This window comes from Saccostrea echinata, unplaced genomic scaffold (genome assembly GCF_033153115.1).
Source record: "Saccostrea echinata isolate AGI-Se365-2 ecotype Australia unplaced genomic scaffold, CSIRO_AGI_Sech_v1 ptg000028l, whole genome shotgun sequence".
NCBI lineage: Eukaryota > Metazoa > Mollusca > Bivalvia > Ostreida > Ostreidae > Saccostrea > Saccostrea echinata.
The window spans coordinates 8,167,491-8,189,518 of NW_026889777.1; the positions used below are offsets into that span (position 1 = coordinate 8,167,491).

The window sequence follows — 22,028 nt, forward strand, 5'->3', positions numbered from 1 at the left end:
CGAGGGTCATAATTTGAACAAACTTGAATCTACACTACCTGAGGATGCTTCCACATAAATATGACCAATCATAGCTTTGCTGTTCTTGAGAAGAAGACTTTTGAAGATTTTTCCTATGTACACCTATGTTAAACATTGATCGTCCATTTTGGCCCCACCCTTCCCCTGGGGGTCATGATTTGAACAAACTTGAATCTATACCACCTGAGGATGCTTCCACATAATTATGACCAATCATAGCTTTGCTGTTCTTGAAAAGAAGATTTTTAAAGATTTTTCCTATATATTCCAATGTAAAACTTTGATCGTCCAATGTGGCCCCACCCTACCCCCGGGGGTCATGATTTGTACAAACTTGAATCTACACCACCTGAGGATGCTTCCAAATAAATATGACCAATCATAGCTTTGCTGTTCTTGAGAAGAAGATTTTTGAAGATTTTTCCTATGTACACCTATGTTAAACATTGATCGTCCATTTTGGCCCCACCCTACCCCCAGGGGTCATGATTTGAACAAACTTGAATCTACACCACCTGAGGATGCTTCCATATAAATATGACCAATCATAGCTTTGCTGTTCTTGAGAAGAAGATTTTTGGAGATTTTTCCTATATATTCCTATGTAAAACATTGATCGTTCATTGTGGCCCCACCCTACCCCCGGGGGTCATGATTTGTACAAACTTGAATCTACACCACCTGAGGATGCTTCCAAATAAATATGACCAATCATAGCTTTGCTGTTCTTGAGAAGAAGATTTTTGAAGATTTTTCCTATATATTCCTATGTAAAACTTTGATCGTCCATTGTGGCCCCACCTTATCCCCGGGGGTCATGATTTGAACAAACTTAATCTACACTACCTGACAATAATTCCACTTGAGTTTCATCTTTCCTGGCCCACTGGTTCTTGAGAAGAAGATTTTTCAATAATGCCATTAATTTTTTGCTATTTCGTAATTATCTCCCCTTAGAGGAGGGCGTGGCCCTTCATTTGAACAAACTTGAAACCCCTTCACCCAAGGATACTTTGTGCCAAGTTTGATTGAAATTGGCCTAGTAGTTCTGGAGAAGAAGATGAAAATGAAAAAAGTTTACGACAACAACGACGCCGCCGCCGACAGACAACGGACAAATTTTGATCAGAAAAGCTCACTTGAGCCTTCGGCTCAGGTGAGCTAAAAAGAGGAAGAAACAAAGAAAACATAAATTATTGATTTATAAGCTAAATTCATCTGTTGTCATATAAATGTTTACAATTTCTATATTCACGATGTAGAAATTAAAGATCAAGAATCATTATAGGTATTTACATGAAAATACATTTACATGATAATTAGTTATTTATACAATCGTCATGATATTTTCAGAGTTTCCGAAAACCATCAGTCCTAAGGGCAAAATCGATAGAAAATTGAAATGTCCAATGCAATTCACTATCTCACCGGTCCAAATGACCAATCATTTTCTGCATTAACAATCCATTGTTTTTTTTTTTTTTTTTTAGTTTTCGTTGTACCCATAAAGTTTTGTCTTTTCTTCATAATCTCAAAAGCCTTTAGTGAGTTACTTTCTGGCAATGTAGCAAAATAAATGGGCAGATAATTCTAATCTACACTACTATGAATAATCTAGAGAATTCCAAATGTCAACATGGCATGTAAATTCAAAGGGAGAAAAAATGCTGAGAAAATGAGTTGAATTTTTGTCTTTTTATGGCTTATTTTTTAGGATAAAAGACATATATATACAAGTTCACAAAGATTTGTTATGAGTAATTTATTTTCAGTGGAACTCCTTTTGTATTCTTCAAACTCGTTTTGAAGCGAATTCCATTGCAACTATCGATATGTGTGACGTATTTTCGCTGTGATGTGGGCTTGTCTCGAGACTCGGTTAAGATTATTCTAATTAATTGTACTCTGAACTATTGAAATGCCTCATAATGGGTGTTGATACCATCTGCAGAATTATTTACACACTGTCTTAGTACTTTCAAGGTCCAGTTATCTAGGTTGGCATTGATGTTCTGCAGTAATAGACGATTTTCACATTTATAAAAAGTTATTTCCCTTTGCGAGGTCAATCTGGGGTCAACAGGCATAAGACACTGTTTTTCCTCTATACCTTTACCAACTTTATGGGGCAATGTCTTACAAATGAAATCTATATGAATATGTTTGTTATGTTTTTTACTTTTTACCCTTTCTATAGCAATATACAGTCTAGACGAACTCCAAAAATGGTGTGAACTCCGAAAAACGAAGTCTTTGGCTCCATCACGCATTGCGGCAAAATGGTGTCCGATGTAAACAAACGATGGATTTTCGTTCTAATCCCGGGCAGAGAGCAAAATTAAAAAATGAGTGGGTTTGAAAATTCAATCCCAGTGTTTAAATATTGCAGTGAATAAATAAAATTTGTTTACCTCTCATTTTCCATAAAAAAAACACTACAATATTTTTCTGATGTAATTTTAGAAACAGATTTTCAGCCAATCAAAATCTTTGCCCGGGATTAGCACATACCATTTCACGGTTGAATTCGACTTTTCCACTCGCCGAGCAGAGTTTTGATGCTGTTTACAGAGATAAAAGAAAATAAAGACATGCATGCCATACATGGTTGTGTAGATAAATTATCGTAGAAGACATAGGTATAAAGAGTTTGCCAGTGCCTGTCCTCTGATACTGTAAATGAGTGCGATTCTGAGTGAGGGGGGTACTCCGTGTAATTCGGAGTTGGATACCTTGTGTTATTATTATACTATGGGTAGAAAATTTATTACAGAAACAAGTGCCTGTGAAATAAATTCAAAAATCTAACAAATACCATCTCTTCTGAAGTCCTTTATTAAGCATTTCTGAGTACTGGAATAATATTGCCATACTTTCCAAAACTTTGCACAGACAGTTTTTGTAGACCTATCATTTTTGCCGAAATATCGCCATTTTTTTGTGCTTGTGCGCAAACTCTATTTTCAGAGTCTTTTTCAGTCTCAATTTCTTACTTCCAGAAACCCTGTTTTTGGAGTTCGTCTAGACTGATATAGGAATGCATCAAAATTGTCTGATAGCTTTTAAAGGTTGAAAATATTTACAGGTAAGTTACAAAGGTTATAGTGAGAAAAATTAGCGTTACGCCGACAACGGGAGATAACTCTTACGAATGTGAAATTCGTCAATTTAAAGTGTACTTTCTGGAAGACCAGTCCTAACCAATATCATATTCTTTTGAATTGCATCATGAATTATACTAGAATTTATTTGGACTGATAGGATTTGCTTCGGACTGGTAGAACACATTAAGTCATCAGTCCGAATGACTGATAGAGCTCTGTAACTTCCCATGATATATTTCTAGACATTTAAATTTTTTACTGTAATTCATTTTTTAATAATCTTTTCTTAGTTCAATATCACTTGGGTCTTGGTTTATAGAGGGCGGAGCCCTCTCACGGGCCCGAAGGGCCCGTGAGAGCGAAGCTCTCCCTATAGGTAACACGTATGTATGTAAAATATATTGAATTCTTTTGTAAACTATAATTTTATTACAATACCTATGGAACTGAGAACCTTGTCGCCAATATGGCGTCCATAGTCTTTTCCATCTTGAATCTCGCGACAAATTCCCGCATAAACGAGATGCTGGAGAATCGTAATTTTAATTCCAATCCTGCGTTAATGAAGTTTTATCAATTCTAATAATCAAAAACACCCTTATGGTACACATCCTTGTTACTTTCGTTTTCAACTAACTTGCACTCAATATCGTCATAGACCTGACATGTGACGTCATGCGTCGTTCATTGATGAATCAGCGGAAACTGTTGCATTTTTAACAATCTGTAATAACTGATATTTCATATGCGTACTCTCTTTTTAAAAAGATTTATATACTTTTAAATAAACCTTACTATATTATGGTGAAACAAAAAAAAAAAACAACTCAGTATAGCGAATTCCAGTGACGTCACTGTCTAGACTGCGTACTACGCACTATGGAGGGGCGGATCTTTCTGTGGCCCCTTTCACCAGACTTTAGGGAAAAGAAACAACTCTAATTTATTTGTTAATAAAATTTATTAATTACGAATGTCTTCAACATTATTATTTTTAATACACAGACTAGAAATATAAGGGTTTTTTTTGGTGACATAGTATAATTTTCCTATAATGAAAAATACATTTAAAAAAAGGTTTTAGACATGGTGAAAAGCATGAAAAGCTCTGACTACTGAATTCTGGTATGAACTCAAGAAGGGGGGAAGGAGTATGCATTTAATTAAAAAAAAATTATTCTTATTTGTTTATTTATTTATTTATTCATTCATTCATTCATTCATTCATTCTTGTCTTTGATTACTTGCTTGTTCCTATATACATTTGCAGGTGGAGGCCTGTGTCTCATTTTTGTTGTTGTGATTTTTTTTCTCAAAAGATTTATCATTTTTTTAAGTGTTACATTTCAGTTTTGTGAAGCTCACCATCAAAAGAAAAATCTTTGGACATGTCTGAAGCTCAAACTACCACATCAAACACATGTTCCATTTATACATGTGGATACGCTTTAACGGATAAAATTTTATTTTATAAAGTACTTTTAAAAATATAGAACAGAAAATTTATTCAGCCATTTGGAACCTATGGTGGATTATAATAGTGTATAAAGTCCAAAATCACACGAGAAAAACTAATTTAAACAATACACAAGGAACTGCAAAACACATGACATGATTGTATATTAATAAAGTTTAATGTTCTCTTGGCTTAAAAAAAACCCAGAATCTTCATTTGACATTACCCATGGTAATCCATGTAAAGAGTTCAATGTTGTTGAGTAGTACTAAAATATCTTTTTTTAAAGCTTCCATGTATGATCCTTCTTATTAATTATGTGGTGGATAGGGATGTCACAAAACATCAATTACTGATGCGGGGGGGGGTGGGTCGATACATCTATAAATATTCTATTCGATACTTCCCAGAAATGTATCCTATTATTCAGAAGTTTGGGTTTTAAGATTCTAATAGTTTTCGCTTAAACAATTTAATATCTGGGAAGAAACTTTCATAGAGTTAAATTCGTTTTTCCAGATATTAAAAAGAAAAGATTTTTACCTTGCTTTTATGTTAGCTTTAGAAAGCACCAAAGACTATTCGAATCAGAGAAGTTTTTAAAAATGCAGAAACGTTTAATTTACTTTACGTTTTTTCCATTAAAATTAAGAAAATAATTCTCAGAAATTTTGCGATGCTGATACTTTTAGCCCTCACGATACACAGCCCTAGTGTTGGTCAGATGATCAGTTTCCAAGTGTCCTGATAACCCAGGAGTCAGATCATCTTTCTGTACTTTTGGTCCCAAGTTAACTTCCGATGTAGTCCCTGACAATTGTCCTTATTTGTATTTGATGTCATGACCATCCATTGGAAGATAAAGATGAGAATTAATGACTTGATGTTTCTGGATTGGGGGTTTTTAAATTAAGTCATGAAAGATAAAGAAATGATGCTCATGCAAGTTCACGTATTAATTGTTGGACAGATACATAAATGAAAGAGTTAACGTTTAAGGGTTCTTGGACCTGGGTAGGTTGAATCCTTGACTGGTCCAGTGCACGCTCTTTCCCTGTTATGCTTTTGATTTTGAGTGCTCTGGCTAAGCAATTCATGATGAAATATCTTAGTAAAAGTCTTCCAGAATATAAAAACAAATACCCTTAAATTTCTTTATTTAAAATGAAAAATATTTGAGATAAGAGAACTTAAAGCTTTTTTTTAAAAGGACTGAGGTCTTTGTTATGATTTACAACTTGATTCTAACACTGATTTATCATTAAACAACAAAATGTAGAAATGTTCACTTGATGGCTCCGCCCTCACCAACGGTCGCACCGTCTAACATATTAAATATGTATACTTATTGCATAGGCGTCGGAACCGGGGGGGGGGGCTGAGCCCCCCCACTTTTTTTGCAAAGATAGACATAATATAGGCATTGAAAATTGGAGCTTACCTTTTTTCGCTGGTTTAGCCCCCCCCCCACTTTCAATAAGCCCCCCACTTTCAATTTGCTTCCGACGCCTATGTATTGACTATGTGAAAAAGTTTCAATAGGCATAGATCTACACGTTCATAAACCAAGACCCAAGCACCAGGTGTTAAATATGATTACATGTTAGTGTAGACTGTATGTCTTGTCAAGACTCTTGAATATTAACTTAAGATTTTAAAAAAGCATATTTAGAAGACTAGGAAAAAACACAAAACAACCAACAACAGGTTTACAGTACAGCCAACACAGGTTCGCATTTCATATTCCATAAGTATAACAAACATGCAGTTCAAATTTGGATCGTGACCGTGACGCTGACCAGCTCTCGACTTCATAGCAAACATACACCTACAAATCGATAACTTCAAACTGTTGAGAAAACCATCGACAGATTTTCCTTATTAGGTCTGCTTTTGGACATACTTACCTCTTTACTTTTAGAATTTGTCTCAGAGTCATCGGTCGCCATATCAAATATTCCGCTTCTTTGTTATCTTTAATTTCATTGGTCAATTTGAAAACGGAACTTGAAGAGGGGTAATCTCCCATAACAGTACTGAGGCGCGGATCAATTATTGTTAAACAGTTAACTGTATGCATAAAAAAATAACATATTAGCATTTGTTTACACTCTTTCTTTTGTAATCGTGTACATCATTTTAAAATACCGTTGAAGACTACTGAAAAAAAAAAAAATGAAAAGCAAATGTGTAATTTTCAAATTTATGTAGCAACAGTATTGTAAGAAATTTTTCAAGTGCAAATTGATGAGAACTTGAGGAAGTAAAATAATTTACTATCCATGCACGTAAGAAAATAAAAAAGATCATATGCATGCAAACAAACAATTCAAAGAAAGATCGTACGTAAAACTCCCTGTGCTGTTATCTCGTACAAGCAGAAGCCTCCTGCCTTGAAAATTTTCCAAAACAACTTCTCTGCCAAAATATTTTGTTTTGCTCTTAGAATCAAGATGGGTGTCTTTCCAAAGATATGGATAAATATTTTACTTCTGGTAAGTCAATATACAATTTCTATGGCCTTTGAACCTTAGTACTTGCAATACTATAAATATATCACGTACTTCTATGCTGATTCCTCTCTCGTTCTCTCACATAAATCAAAACTTAGGAATTGTAGAAGAGTCAAGAGAAAATTGAATAAAAACTGTTAAGACTGCAACACATCAAAGACTACGGTACCTGTTGAAATCCCGTTGTATGTGTGTTTTTTGTCAAGTCAGTGTTTTATCATAAGCTGAATGAGACCCCCAACAAAAATAAATCATAAAATGACTGCACAATAGATATGTACTGTTGAATTGCACTAGCATTCCGACAATAAAACAAGCCTATCAAATAATTCAACATTCCCTACTGGAGTTGAAAGCAATATTAAAAAACATGTACAAAATTATATACAAAAGCAAGAACGTTTATCTACTAACTTTAATACACAGTATATTCATTCCTAATGAAACGTTAAAAGAGTTAAATTCATTTTGATTCATTTATTTGACCAAATGTATTCAAATGTTTCAACCCTCAGCTGTTGTTAACTACCACTCCCATTATATAATTATAAAACACACCCAATATCAGACTTACTCATAACAACTGAATTCTTAAAGAAAATTAAGCATGGTTTGGAAAGGGTAGTGAGTATTTAATGGGGAAGGGGGATGTTTCTTCGTCGGTTACATGTATTAAGAATGTGCCAAGTTTCCACTTTCAAATATGTGATTAGGTATGAAATAGATCGAATTATGATACATCGTAAGATTTCAAACGCGTTTATACAGATATTGAAACTGATATGAATCCCTGTCTCCTAGAAATTAACATAGCTAGCCTCTGTTGTTTTGAAGAGTATACATGTATAAGAGTATGTTAATTCAATTGAAAGTGATTTTTATTGATATTATTGTATTAAATAAATATAGATAAATCAGTAATGTTTTAAGGTTCGGACTTAATCAATAAAAGAAGGAACTATCTTGGAATGTGAAGTTGAAGCATTTACATTTTAATACTTCAAAAATGTCTAAAGAAGGAAAGAGCTAAGTAGTCTTGCGTACTTACATTTTTATTCCATGATACACCAAAAAGGGATCCGAACATTTTGATCCCTTTCATGAAATCCGAAAATTCCACATTAAATTCAAACTAATAATACTGACTCGAAAGACAACTAACCAACCATCATTAGTAAGTAATTGATGCTTAGAGCAGCCCGTCACTATACTTCAATATTTTTCAGAATTATTAACATCTGCTGTAGCAGCAGCTAATATGCTTAATACTGTTTAGACTGCCTTATTTACGAAGATCTGTCTATTGAATCAAAGTCAAAATTAAGATGATTATATGATAGCAAATTTCGGTCGGATACTGGCGGTTTATATTTTTCAATCTATACTTTCAGGTTTTTGTTTCATTTCTGTCGTGGGTTTATACCGAGGAATGCTTTAAATTCCTAAAGAAACAGGAGAATTATGTTCTATTTAATGTAACAGACGCCAATCTCTCAGAAAGGTTAGTATAATCAAGAAATAATTGTTCAAGAGGATATGATGGGTGGATCCAGCATTTTATTTTTAGTCGTTCAGTAGAAAGTGAGAAAATGGCGAAGTGTTGAATCAAAATAATAATTTAAAAAAGATGTGTTTGAAAACATTGATGCTCCCATATGCTCATGGCCAAGGTTAAACCCCAAGCCCAAGGTCATGAAGCAAAATTGACTCAAAGAAAGGTCTTGTTACAACGAATACAAATGTGAAATATGAAAGCCCAACTCACGGTTCAGAAGTTATGACCAAGGTTATTTTTTTTTTCAAAGTAGATCAAACAAAAAGGTCAAGGTCATAAGGTTAAAAATGTTGCTACACAAAGAAAAGTCTGTCACAATGAATATACATGTGAGATATGAAAGCCCTTACATCAACCATTTAAAAGTTAAAACCAGGTTAAAGTTTTTTTTTTGAATGTAGGTCAAACTCCAAGGTCAATAGGTAAAAAATGTTGGTATCCAAAGAAAGGTTTTATCACAAGAAATACATATATGAAAGCCCTATAGCACCAACCATTCAAAAGCTATGATCATGATTAAAAATTTTACGGACAAAGAGACAGACAGTCAGGGAAAAAACTAATTGCCCCCGAATTTCCAAGTTCGCCGGGGGGGGGGGGGGGGGGGAGGGGAGGGGCATAAAATAGGTACAGGGAAGGGGTGTTTCAAAGTCAGTGAACCTTACAAAAGAAGATTCAGATAACTATCCCTATAGGAGTCAGTGCTCGCCAAATACTTTATTTGATTAAAGCATGCTTAAATATTCAATAAAACAAACCTGGATATGGATTTAGCAATTGAAAGCATTATCTATTACCAAAGAAAAGAAACAGAAGGTTTTGATTTAGGAACACGTGCCTTTTTCCTTTTACATCCTAACATTGCAAATTCTTCCACCTTTCCTTTAGTTATATGGCAATAAGGATAAATGAATAAGGTATGACATAGCAAAAGACAGGTATTTTGTCCTAAGATCCAACTTTGCGGTAGGTGGGGGTGAGTTGTGGGTAGATGAATAGACAAGAAAAAAGTTTGTGGCAAAATGAATTCACTCCCCTCTATACATAGATAAACAGCACGTGATTGTTGCTTTCTCCATTTGTTTCTGACTATATATGTTTCAGTGCCGAGTTCAGTTTGACGTTTCGGACAAGCAAACCAGACGGAATGATATTCTACATAGAAGGCATGTATTCTAAAGAAGCCCCGTATGATTTTGAGAGTGTGTACCTCCGGGACGGAAAGCTGAATTATTTAGTGTTTAATCCGGACTCTACGGGAATCGGACGTTCGTATGGAAGTCACGTGATGACTGACTTTGACGTAAACACAAACGAGGATATTCAGGTAATAGTTAGGTTCAAATGACATTTGGGACAAGTGTCATATTGTAATTTTTGAATTTACCGGGTGGTAGTAAATACAAAAATTAGAATATGACAACATGATCAGCCAATCAGAGAGTACTATTTGAATTATTCAATCATCGTATAATAAAATACAATAATAAAATATCTATTTTTTATAGTACAATTTTTTGAAATCAGTTGATGTAATTTTCGGTTACGCTGCTTAAGGTTGCGATACAAAAAGTTAATCCACTGGGATCCCTGACACTCCTTATAATACATTTTAATAAATCTACTTTAAATTATTTAGCAAGGATGCTCAAAAATGCCACAAATCTCCCGGTTTTAAGCCAATATTTCAAATGTTTCCTTTGTCTGTATATGACCAGGTTTGCTTTCTCTAAATTTCATAAACATTTAATTTTTCAACAAATAAAAGCATTTTTTATTTCACATAAAACCAAATAAAAAGAGATCAATGGGTTTCTATAAAATTTTAAAGGTCAATTTCTTCCGGAGAAAGGAATCGCCTGCAACTAGCCATGATCTAGGCATGCTTGCTCATCTCGCGAGAGAAAACGAGACAGCAATTAGGACAGTCTTCCGGTCTGGATTTGTTGTTAACGGAAAAGAATTCACCACACTTTCTGGGACCTTTCCTCTTGACCTGAAAGATAATCAGGACGAACAATACATCTGGATTGGAGGAGCGTTTCCAAGTCGGGTGAGTAAACCAATCAATCAATGAACCAGTCAGTCTGTCTATTAATCCACCAGTCAATCAATCAATCAATCAAGCAAGCAAGCAAGCAAGCATTTCAAACAAGTAAAGAACAAGCATAGTTACAAGACAAGGTAAGGCAAAACAAATATTTTTTTCGCGTAATGACTTTTTACCATTTTTTTCAAACGATTTTTTTAACAGAAAATGGAACACTTTGATGGGATAATTAGAGATATTGTCAATATCGAATTGAACCAGGTGTTGGACTCTCCTGACGGGCGGAGTCTCTACCTGTCGTGTGAAGAAGCAGATTCTAACGAAACAGAGTGACAAACGGTTTCCTGTTTCAGCTGAGAGACAGTATATCTTTTGGACCTTACGAATGATTTAAAATAAATTTATGGAGTTGTTTCTCAATGGACAGTGTTGAAAATGATGTTTTGTATTTGTGACATATTTATAGCAAGGTTTTTGAAGAATTTCTTTTTTAAATTAAAAAAAGAAAGAAACTGTAGTACATATTTTCTTAATTTATTTGTAGTTTATGTAAGATGTAACTTGGGCTATTTTCTTTTAATTGGATAAGCATGTTGTTATGTGCATCTATTTTGATAAGAGTTCAATAAAGAATATATATTTACATCAACTGAATATTTTCTTTATTATTTCATTTGAAGTCGTGTTAATGTCATATGCAGCAATAGAATTTTTCAAATGTCATCATTAATTCCTAATTTGGAAGATGTGTGTAAGGTCAGACTGTTTCAGGACTCTTCCATCTAGGTAACGTATGGAGCAACAATACGATACTTTACGTAATGTAACAAATGTTACAAGTTTTCAACAATCCAATTTGCAAATTCTTTGGCCGTTGTAATCAATGACCTTGTCTGTAAATACAATCTATCGTTGGATCGTATTTTGTCCGATAGGTTTCATACCATTTGCTAGGTCATGGTTTTTATACCAGTGGACTACCTGATCAATACATAGGGCTCACGGCGGATGTGACCGGTCTTCAGGGAATGCTTACTGCTCCTAGGCACCTGATCCCTTCTCTCAGTGCGATCAGTGTTTTTGCCCTGTTCACGACTCGTTTTGCTTACTTGATTTATGACAATGATCACCGTTATCTTCACCTTAAAATTACACACCCACGACCAATAATACACTATTAAAAATATTTCCGGATAAAGATAGTTCACAAAGGACAATGGTTCTCTGGTCAGATGTTGAAAAAAAATCTCTTTACATCCAAATTTTTTTGAAGTGTGCTCCTTGTCATGATCGGGCAAACGAAAAAATCCGTAGAAAATTCAGTGTGTAAATAATGCCTTAACAACTAGTATGAAAAATGTCAGACAAATACTTATTGATAGATTCTATTTGCTGACAAAGTCATTGTATCGACCATAGAACTTGCAAAATGTTGACTTCAAACGAGATTGTTAGTATTCTTGTTTTGTCAACTTATTTGTCAGTAGCTTGCGTCGTTTTAGAAGGCATGCTCTTGCGTATCGAGTAAACCGAGGTAAATAAACTCCACATGGAAGTGATAATGGTATAATGCTACATAAATAAGGGAAGTTAGCGATAGAAAAGTTGAAATCATCACGTTTATCAGTTAATGTTTTGTTGCCAGGTTACCATTAATGTCCTTTTCTAGCAAAATATCCGAATATGAAAAAGTTGTGTCAGACTCTGTGGTGTATTTCATTTCGAGTTCAGAGGAATATATCGAATCAACGTAGGAATGAGAATGAATATAATTGATTGATAAAACGTCGTCGATATAGCTAAATGTCGAGCTGAAGGCCGCAGCAAGAGACTTCTTTTTTCATGTAGAATTTTTTGAATAAATTCTGCTTCATATGAATAAAAAAAATACCCCTGCTAATAACGGGGCGCAATTACTGTGGAATCATCATTGTTCGTGGGGGACCAATGTTCGTGAATTTCATGGGTTACCCTTACCCACGATTTTACATCCCCAAGAACGTTTATTATATAAACGTATTGATTCATTGAATCTATCATATAAACGAGTAACCCGCGAAATTACGTTCCCATGTACAAGTAAAATTTTGCTTGCTCATGAACATTGACCTCCACGTATTAAAATGATTCCACAGTAGCACACATGGAAATTCTAACAGATTGTTGGAAGACTTGATCTCCAAAAACTACATAGATATTTTCAATCAGAAACTGAAGCATATTTTTAATATCAACTTCGGAGTACTTATGTGTACAATTTTATTTTTTTCATTAAAGAAAAAAAAAACATTTGCAGATGACCAGTGACAAGGTAAGTAAATTTACGAGTTCCATTTTTATTGAAAAAAGCAGTTGTCTATGAGTTAAAAAAAAAAAAAAACTGGGATTAAAATTTATCGTGAAGATTGGTTGTATAAAGTGTTAGAAAGTCATAGATTTTGAAGCTGTGTTTTTAAATTGGTACAATTTTGTGAATTCAATTGTCTAAAACATCCTTGGAGTTGTTAAGTATCCACATCTGATTAACATCACCATGCCGTTGTACAGTACTCCTAAAGCTGCAGGTTAATATTTGGAATAATAGAAATAGGCTTGGTAGAATATTTACTAAAACTTACCATGTATCCTTTTGTTTGTAATGATTTTTATTTAGTTAAGGAATACAGAATAGGTATGATAATTCACATTCAATTTGATTGTTGAGAATATTTAAAATATATAAAACTGAGATGATTATGCATCAAGATATATTTACAAAATAGTTGAAAATAAAGTGATCGATCTCAAAAATCCTACAAACATTGCAAATCTGTGAATTAGGGCATAAAACAAGGTTTCCTGGAACTTCCAGAGGTGGGATCATTATGTTAGTTGTAAAAACTTTTAAAATTCAAAATATGCCGAAGCAAATCTATACTATGAATCTATTCACTTGGTCCTAGCATTCAGTTCTCAATTATTATATTTATTACAGGAAAGAAAATCATTAACAGAATATTACTAATGTCATTTTTAAAAAAAAAAAAAAAAATATTTGTGTATATGAATAGAGTTTACGTGGGAAAAAAAAAAAGAATTTGATGCTTTGCATCATTTTAACTTGTTTTTTTTTTCTGTAGAGGACATGAATACTATGGGCGGCGGAAAGGGTAAAAAAGACATTAATGCAAAACTAACAACTAATTTTAAAAACATACTGAAATACAAAACAGACCACCTTCAAACAAAATCAACAGACTCGTTTGCAGAATCAACAGACTCCGATGCAAAACCAACAATCAGCGATGCAAAACCAACATTTATTCACTGAATTGACGCTAGATGGCGTGCAAAGAGGCGCGCGAGATGTAAATTGCTATGAACGTCATGATTATGAGGGTACTTTCTTATGATATGGCGACCAACAGAATAGACGAGGAAGTTGATGTTGTAAAAAAGAATTTTATCGCTCGCTTGACCCATATCTTAGCCAGACTACACCCACTTATACACTCTAGTGACCCTAGTGTTCAATTAGAGTATGTTATGCATCAAATGCACAGTTTATGCACAGGTACTTGTGGACAGGACCCCCCCCCCCCCCCCGATATTCAACCCCGAGGTTGTTGGACATTTTTTTTTCAGAAATTATATTTATTACACTTATTCATCATGTGTACCATAGGAAGAAATCGTGAAATCCCCAAAATAATCGTTCCACACAAAAATACCCCACTATACATTATAAGAGAGAAAGGTATGCCACTCCGGTTTGTTTACGTTGTACCCCCACTGGTCTTTCCGGGTTTGAAAACACGTATTTATTTTATTTTAACCTAAAATGTTGGTTCATACTGTCTCTTCATATATTTCTGTCTTAGTTCATGCTATCGGATTGACTCTGCATCTCGTAAGAATCCCACATTTTCTCCATTAGCAGCATTGCAGTCAGTGCGTTGAAAATCCTTATCATTTATCATTTACTGGTAATAACGGTAAATGTTGAATACAACACTAACTAACCAGTCTCGTGTTAAGGTATGGTCTTGGCCGTGGTTGCATGTTGCGGCTGAATAACTGCCTATGTTCAAGGAGGCTCGAGCTCGTCTGCTGGTTCCCTGTCGGTGTAGACCTTACCCTACCACTGCTACTGGTTTCTTGTAATAAATTTACAGCCGTTTGTAGAAATCTTGCTGCCTCTGATATGTTTGAATTTTGAGAGTCCGACATGATGCTGTTATCCGGGGTTTGCCAAATGGATGCTGATAGACAATTTCGCGGGATTTTACGTTCCTATGAAAGTACACATTTAATGATGACGTAGAAAAACTTGTGCGCCCTCTAGCGTTAATTCAGGTAATGCATGTTTTTTTGCACGCCATCTAGCGTCAATTCAGTGAATAAATGTTGGTTTTGCATCGGTGATAGTTGGTTTTGCATCGGAGTCTGTTGATTTGACAAACGAGTCTGTTGATTTTATTTTAAGGTGGTCTGTTTTGTATTTCAGTATGTTTTTAAAATTAGTTGTTAGTTTTGCATTAACGTCTTTTTTACCCTTTCCGCCGCCCATACATGAACTTAGAAAGTATAATACAGATAACCCACGACACTGCACTAATTTTTTTTCTTTTTGAGAATGCAGAAGGTACCTCGGCCGTACCGTAAGATCAGGTGAACCATTTAAAGGTAGACACGACACTAAATATACCCGGATAAACTTCTAGTTTCGTTTTAGTATATGTGGAGTGTTAACTTCAGATAGTTTTACTTACCATAATTTTTTTCTTTAGAAGAACAAATATATAAGTCTACAAATAGGATCGCTTTGAAGATAAGAGTGTGGATTTTCATGTAGTAGGTCTCTCATCTCTCTTATTGTTACAAGTCTATAGCAATGATACCTATTTACTTTCAAGTAATTTGATTCGTAAAAACCAGATCAGTTTGATTTGTTTACAGAAACTCTCCATGGTTTAAAATCGATTGTCAGTATGCAGCATTAAGATTTGTGAAATCAAGGTAAGTAACCTTCGAAACTCTTTTTTAACTTATTAAAATAAAATAAACTCTGAAAAATTAAAGTAATTATCAAGGAGATAAAAAAGATGCTTTGATATGCAATTTGAAATGTTTATTTTATTAACGAATCTAAACGTATTTGCCATCAAAGTGAACAGGCTACGTAGAGATAAACTTGATATAAATGTGCAGATTTAAAACCCATGCAGCTAAAGAACATTTCTTTAGGAACATTTTTTGTTGCAGTTTGTTCTCAACTGATTTGGACAGACAAAAACATAACTAAAATAAAATACTAGTTGCCTTTCAACAGCTTTTGAAGAGATGACTAATAATTTTTAATACATCAAAACAAAAAGGTTTGTCTTTTTAAAGATAAAATTTCAATGTAAAATACACGTACATGTATGTATATAAATGGACTAGGTCAAAATGGTGCTCAAGCTTTTCTGATTTTAGAACGTTAGTTATGCACGTAGAAAATATTAAATTATTTTGGTGATTTATCATTTATATCAATAAAAAAAATCTCTAGGTTCTGAAGTCTCAAAATGGCTGAAAAAGACTATTTAGCAGTTGTCGCCATCGACATAGGAAGTGCTTTCTCGGGATATGCATATCAGTTTAGAACAGATTTCAGGAAGGACCCCACTAAGAACATTATAAGCCCTCACTGGCAGGGGACATCAAACTTAACTATGGGAAAGACTGCCTCCTCTCTACTGCTTACTCCTGATAAAACATTCCATTCTTTTGGGTAAGTTTAAAATTGTCACAGATATTGAAATGTGATTGCATGAATAGATCTAAATAAAATGTTTCTCTCCCCTTTCGACCCAAAATTCATAATAACTGAAGATAAATTTTATAAGAAAACGAGAACATAATATCATTTCAGGTTTGAGGCAGAAAAAAACTACACACGAATGTTCAAGGATTACATGGAGAGAAAAATTTCAAATCAAAGCTTTACTGAGAACAAATCACCGACAGACTACTATTTCTTCAGGAATTTCAAGATGAAATTATATAACAAAGAGGTGATTAAAAAAATATTATTTATTACTATGTGATGCATGATATATTACCATGGGCCTTTCTTCCAACCTACCAGTATTTTATCTGTTTTATAGTAAACATTTTCAGTGGAAGGTGTATGTTTAGTGGACTATCTACATGATAAATATCTCGTCCACTAAGCAATCACCTCATTTTCCACTGTATGGACACTGTGTAGCTAATGTTAAGAAATTATCACACCTATGTGTGTATTGGAAAAACAAGATTTAAATCAAAAGAAAAATCATTAAAATTTTAATTTATAGTTTCATTTGAAATCTCGTACCTTTACTTCCAAAAACCACAGCTAAAATCTGTTTTCCTGTTTAAAGGTGCGACAGTATATAATGCATTTAATTCACCGAATTTAAAATGGCAGATCTTAAAGATATATCGAAAATTGTTATTGAGTAAAGTAAAACAGTAAAGATAGTACAGATAAACATAAAATAATGCAAGTACTAGAAGTACTAGTAGTTGATTAACACATGTAGAGGTAAATGAAGACTTTAATCATGTCATAAATCTTTACATATTTATACTCAGGTTTTAAGAAAGAATATGAAAATTTCCGACGAAAATGGAAAACAATTGATGTTGAGGACTGTCTTTAAAGAGGCAATAGGGTTCCTTAGAAGACATGCATTGGGTGCTATTGAGAAGCAGACAACAGTTAAAGATGAGGACATATTCTGGGTCCTCACAGTCCCAGCAATCTGGAGTGAACCTGCTAAACAACTAATGAGAGCAGCGGCATTGGAGGTACCTTTCTGATAACTTTTTCTTGCTTTATGATATTAAAATAAAAAAAGAATACAGATAGCTTGAGTGAAAATATATTTAAACTTGTTTCTCACCATAGAAAATGATTCTCCTTATTTTTTTTTAAATTAAAAAGTAAACATTTTTAAAGCACTAAATAAGAAAAAAAAACATTGAAACCTTTGCGATTTATTATATTGCACAAAAATCTACATGTAGGCAGGGATCCCTGGCGAGTCTTTAACATTAGCCTTAGAACCAGAAGCGGCCGCACTCTATACCAAGGAGCAGGCACTGATTCGTCATTCCAGTGACGGAAAGATTGACCTTGTTCCATTTATTCCCAATTCAACCTTTATGATAGTAGATTTGGGAGGTTTGTAGAGTGCCTAAAAACTCTAAGACATGGCAATATTTGTCTAATTCAAATTGTTAAGTAGTCTAACAACATGCATATAGGTCGTAATCTATGTTTTTGATTATACAATCTGTCTTTATCTGTTTATATATGATACTGCTTCCATTGGATCCAAATACTAGGGAAATAAATACTTACTTTTGGATGATGAAGAAAAAAAAATTGCAAAAGCAAGCCAACCATTTCTAGAAGATAATCTAAACTAGGGATGTTTATTTTAAGGAGGAACAGGGGATATAACTGTGCATGAAGTACAGAGTGACCATTCCCTGCATGAAAAGAACATGGCGACCGGAGGTGCATGGGGCGGGAGCAGAGTTAACGAAGCCTTCCTGCAGATTTGGAAAGATATTCTGAGTAAGTTGTCCTGAATTAAGGACAGATGATACAAACAAACTTTTTTCAACAATTATGAAAATAACAACTAAAGTCATGTTTATATAAGTAAAATGAAAAAATTAAACTGATCATTTTTTTAAATTTTTAATTCGAAGTTATACATCTGTAATTTCCTTTAAAAATATTTAAAAAATGTATAATAGATTAAAAAGGATGGCTATATATTTATCTATCGTCTCAGAGCCCAAAAGAAAAGGATGAATTTTCATTAAGCCAAAGGTCAACATAGTAACGCATGTATGGTAAAAACTCGAAAACTACTCCTTTTAGGGCATATAATAATTCAAACTGTAAATTTATAAGAAGAAAAATGACTGGTTGATAACTTACTCCTAAGTATCATTTGAAATGTTACTCATTTTTGCGTTTTCTCAAGACGTTCTCGTGCAAACTATTAATGTCTTGCTTGCGCAGTATTTCGAATTAGGCTTTTTTACTTAAGTACTTGGTGTTAGATCACTTCCAATGCTTAGATCCTTGCAAACAACAAGCCCATCATTTTTTTCCAGTTTATTGTAACTGTCAAGTAGGGCCTTAGAAGAGATACATCTTTAAATAGTCAATTTTGCTAAGCTGAGGTCTCGTGTGTTACATCTATTCTTGTCTATTTGAAGTATTATGTCTATTCTTGTGTACTTTTAGATTCATGTCTATTCTTGTATAATTGCAGAGGAGTGGATTCATTGTTATGTCTATATTCTTGTGTATTTTGAGTGTTATATCCATTCTTGTGTATTTTAAGTGTAATATCATTTCTTGGAGTATTAATAAATTTATGTATGATGGAAGTGAAATTACCTTGTGCATTTGAACTAAAAGACCAGTCTTTTTTTTTTTTTTTTTTTTACAATTTCAGTGAAATTCCATGTCATTTCTTTAAAAAATGTAATATCTCATCTTGTATATACTAGAAGTGTTCTGTCCATTCCTGTGTATCTGGAGTGTAATATCTAGACATATGTATTTGAAATATTTTGTCTTTTCCTGTTGATAATGCTGTGTCTTTTGTGCATTTCTTGCTTCTTTGAGTAGATCTAAAATATTCATATCACCAACATGATTGATAATTCTCCATTCTTGAAATTGTTATTTCTTTTTAGAGTCTGATTATACAAAATGCAAAGAAAATTATCCAGACGAAATTCTAGAATTTGAACAGAGTTTTGAGTTACTTAAACGGCAAGTAGGAGAAGAGAGCACCGCGGACACATTGTATATCAGTATACCAGAGTGTATTCGTGACATCCCAAACTTGAATAATAAAATAGAGGAAAATGAAGAATTTCCTGGAATAAAAATAAGTCGTGGAAAAGCGGGGTTTCCTAAGGCAATGTTGGAGAACCTTTTTATTGAACCTATCAATGATATTACTCGTCAACTCCATCATTTAATGGAGAAAAACTCTGTTGACGCCATAATAATGGTTGGCGGTTTTTCTGAATCAAAAATAGTGTACAATTCTCTAAAGAAGACCTTTGCTAAGGTCCGAATCTTAAATCCTCCAGAGAGTAGTTTGTCTGTATTGAAAGGCGCAGTTTTGTACGGATTTCATCCGGAACATATTTCTCAAAGAATCAGCAGATACTCGTACGGTTTTAGCATTAGTGTACCGTTTGATCCACTGAAACACAACAAGGAACGAGATAAAATCCATAAACACAACAATCAGCTGGAGGATGTGTTTCATCCTATAATTCTAGCTGGGGAAAAAGTTGTTCCTAATGCAGTACGGGAGTATAACTGTCGTCCTGCTAAGGTTGACCCAGGGTATGCTCAGGTAGAATTTTACGGAACTCAGGATAACAACCCAAGGTATGTGAAAGAACCCGTGATGTATGCACCGGAGTTTCCTTGTAAACATATTGGGGATATCATGATAGATTACTCAAAACAAGGAAAGCCGGACAACAATGAAATCCAAGTTCGAGTAGCGTTTGGATATACACAGCTTAATGTCACAGCAGAATGCATGGTTCAAAAGGAAAGAAGGACGGTTGATGCTCATTTTGGCTTATTGAAGTAGAGGGACTAAATGAGCCTCATTTTCCTTTGTGAACAAAGTCTTGGATTCTAAATGATACATAATGATATGTATAAAAATCTAAACTGGTAGGAAGAAAAACTATTTTTTTTGTTCAAATTCCTGGAATATAGATTTAAGTGCCTTCTTTATTTACACAGTATTTATGATGTATTTTTAATTTTTTCTGTAAAAATTAAAAAAAAATTGTTTATCGTTCAGAGAGGTATTTTTAAAATTTTAAGAAATGGAATCTCTGGATCGAAAAAAAAGAATTACGTAAAAAAGATACTGAATATTTTCTAATATAAAACAAAGAAATATAACATACATACCAGCTGCCATCCAAAGATATAAATGTAATCTATATTTTATGTAATACATATGTTAATCATTTTTATGAAATAATTTATGGTTTCCGCACGGTAGATTTGTTATCTGGACTATCTCTCTTTCTTACGGAGTTTTGTCAATAGGTGTGGGTAATTTGTTTTTATTTTTCCACAATAAATGTTTATTTCTTTGACTTTATAATATTTATATAAAACTATATATACATGTAATGTAAAATAAGTATCTACTTTTTAGGAATAAACTACTACTACTGTATAGGTCTGTAAAGAAGGATATGCATCCAAACACTCAAGTGATTATGCAAAAAAAAAAAAGATTATATGTCTGAATTGAGTTCGTATGAATATTCATTTTTTTTCAAAGTGAAGTAATATAATTTATTTATTGAATAAAAGTGATATTCTGTCAAAGTGTGGAAGAATATCAGGTGTCCGTTAAACTCGAGATTTTCCTTTCCTTCACGAAGAATGTTTTTAAAAATACTTCTTGGTCTGTTATAAGACAGAGAGAATAAATAATCTATCATGAACAAATACTAAAACTGTCAAAGTTTTTTTTCCCCTAAATTGTTATTGAAATCCATGTTTTCAACCTCACAGTCACTAAAGTACATGTATGACCTCTGAACTTATTTGGTCTGAAGGCGAACAATTGAAAGAGCGAAGTGTTTTGCTAAAATAATTGGAGATGAATCGAACAAAGTTGAATGTGATCGGTCTAATACATGTATATGGTATAAACTATACAAATCAAGAACACAGAAACAAAATCAAATATTTACATTTGCAGTGTTTTTCTACCAAGTCAACTGTGAAATTGATTTGAAAACCATTTTCGTGTATACTCACGCGTAGAAATATACACTGAGAAACTCGCGCTTAAGTGACGTCACAATGAGGCTACAGAGAAAAATATGACGATATAGGGCGGAGAGAAATTCAAACATTGAGTATATTTTTGGTGCATTTAAACATGTAACATGCAAATATAAGGAATGTTTTTAAGTTTAGTGTGAATTATTGGTGTGTAAATCACACAGACTTGCACGTAGGCATATTTTTAAAAACTTAAAACACAAAACTTAAAAACATTCCTTAAATAAACATAAAAACGAAGAACACAGAAACAAATCGTATAAATCTCACAAACCAAGAGCATACAAAAAAAAAACAAAAAAAAAAAAAACAAAAAAAAAAAACAAAAAACAAAAAAAAAAAACAAAAAAAAAAAAACAACGATTAAACCCTTTAATCCCTTTAATGTCCATTTACCGTAAATTACAGCCATACGGTATATCGTGTATTGCGATCGTTCAGGAA

The 22,028-nt window shown here is 33.5% G+C and overlaps 2 protein-coding genes across 2 annotated transcripts; both read left to right on the forward strand.

The window, feature by feature from the left end:
* The first annotated feature begins 6,946 nt into the window (after positions 1 to 6,946).
* LOC133193705 (uncharacterized) lies at positions 6,947 to 11,353 on the forward strand. The gene is made up of 5 exons (XM_061329657.1): positions 6,947 to 7,076; positions 8,486 to 8,595; positions 9,754 to 9,976; positions 10,481 to 10,702; positions 10,904 to 11,353. Exons 1-5 carry the CDS (start codon positions 7,035 to 7,037, stop codon positions 11,030 to 11,032), a joined length of 726 nt encoding a protein of 241 aa, XP_061185641.1. The 5' UTR covers positions 6,947 to 7,034; the 3' UTR covers positions 11,033 to 11,353.
* A 4,874-nt stretch (positions 11,354 to 16,227) lies between these two features.
* On the forward strand, positions 16,228 to 20,515 carry LOC133193706 (heat shock 70 kDa protein 12B-like). The gene is made up of 6 exons (XM_061329658.1): positions 16,228 to 16,454; positions 16,596 to 16,737; positions 17,303 to 17,518; positions 17,738 to 17,894; positions 18,159 to 18,293; positions 19,436 to 20,515. The coding sequence occupies exons 1-6, from the start codon at positions 16,249 to 16,251 to the stop codon at positions 20,356 to 20,358; spliced, it is 1,779 nt and encodes a 592-aa protein (XP_061185642.1). The 5' UTR covers positions 16,228 to 16,248; the 3' UTR covers positions 20,359 to 20,515.
* Positions 20,516 to 22,028: the final 1,513 nt, after the last annotated feature.

Coding starts and splice junctions, on each gene's coding strand:
- LOC133193705 (XM_061329657.1), top strand. CDS start 7,035: ATGGGTGTCTTTCCAAAGATATGGATAAATATTTTACTTCTG. Junction 8,596..9,753: donor GACGCCAATCTCTCAGAAAG/GTTAGTATAATC, acceptor TATATGTTTCAG/TGCCGAGTTCAGTTTGACGT. Junction 10,703..10,903: donor GAGGAGCGTTTCCAAGTCGG/GTGAGTAAACCA, acceptor TTTTTTTAACAG/AAAATGGAACACTTTGATGG.
- LOC133193706 (XM_061329658.1), top strand. CDS start 16,249: ATGGCTGAAAAAGACTATTTAGCAGTTGTCGCCATCGACATAGGAAGT. Junction 17,895..18,158: donor TATGATAGTAGATTTGGGAG/GTTTGTAGAGTG, acceptor GTTTATTTTAAG/GAGGAACAGGGGATATAACT. Junction 18,294..19,435: donor GATTTGGAAAGATATTCTGA/GTAAGTTGTCCT, acceptor ATTTCTTTTTAG/AGTCTGATTATACAAAATGC.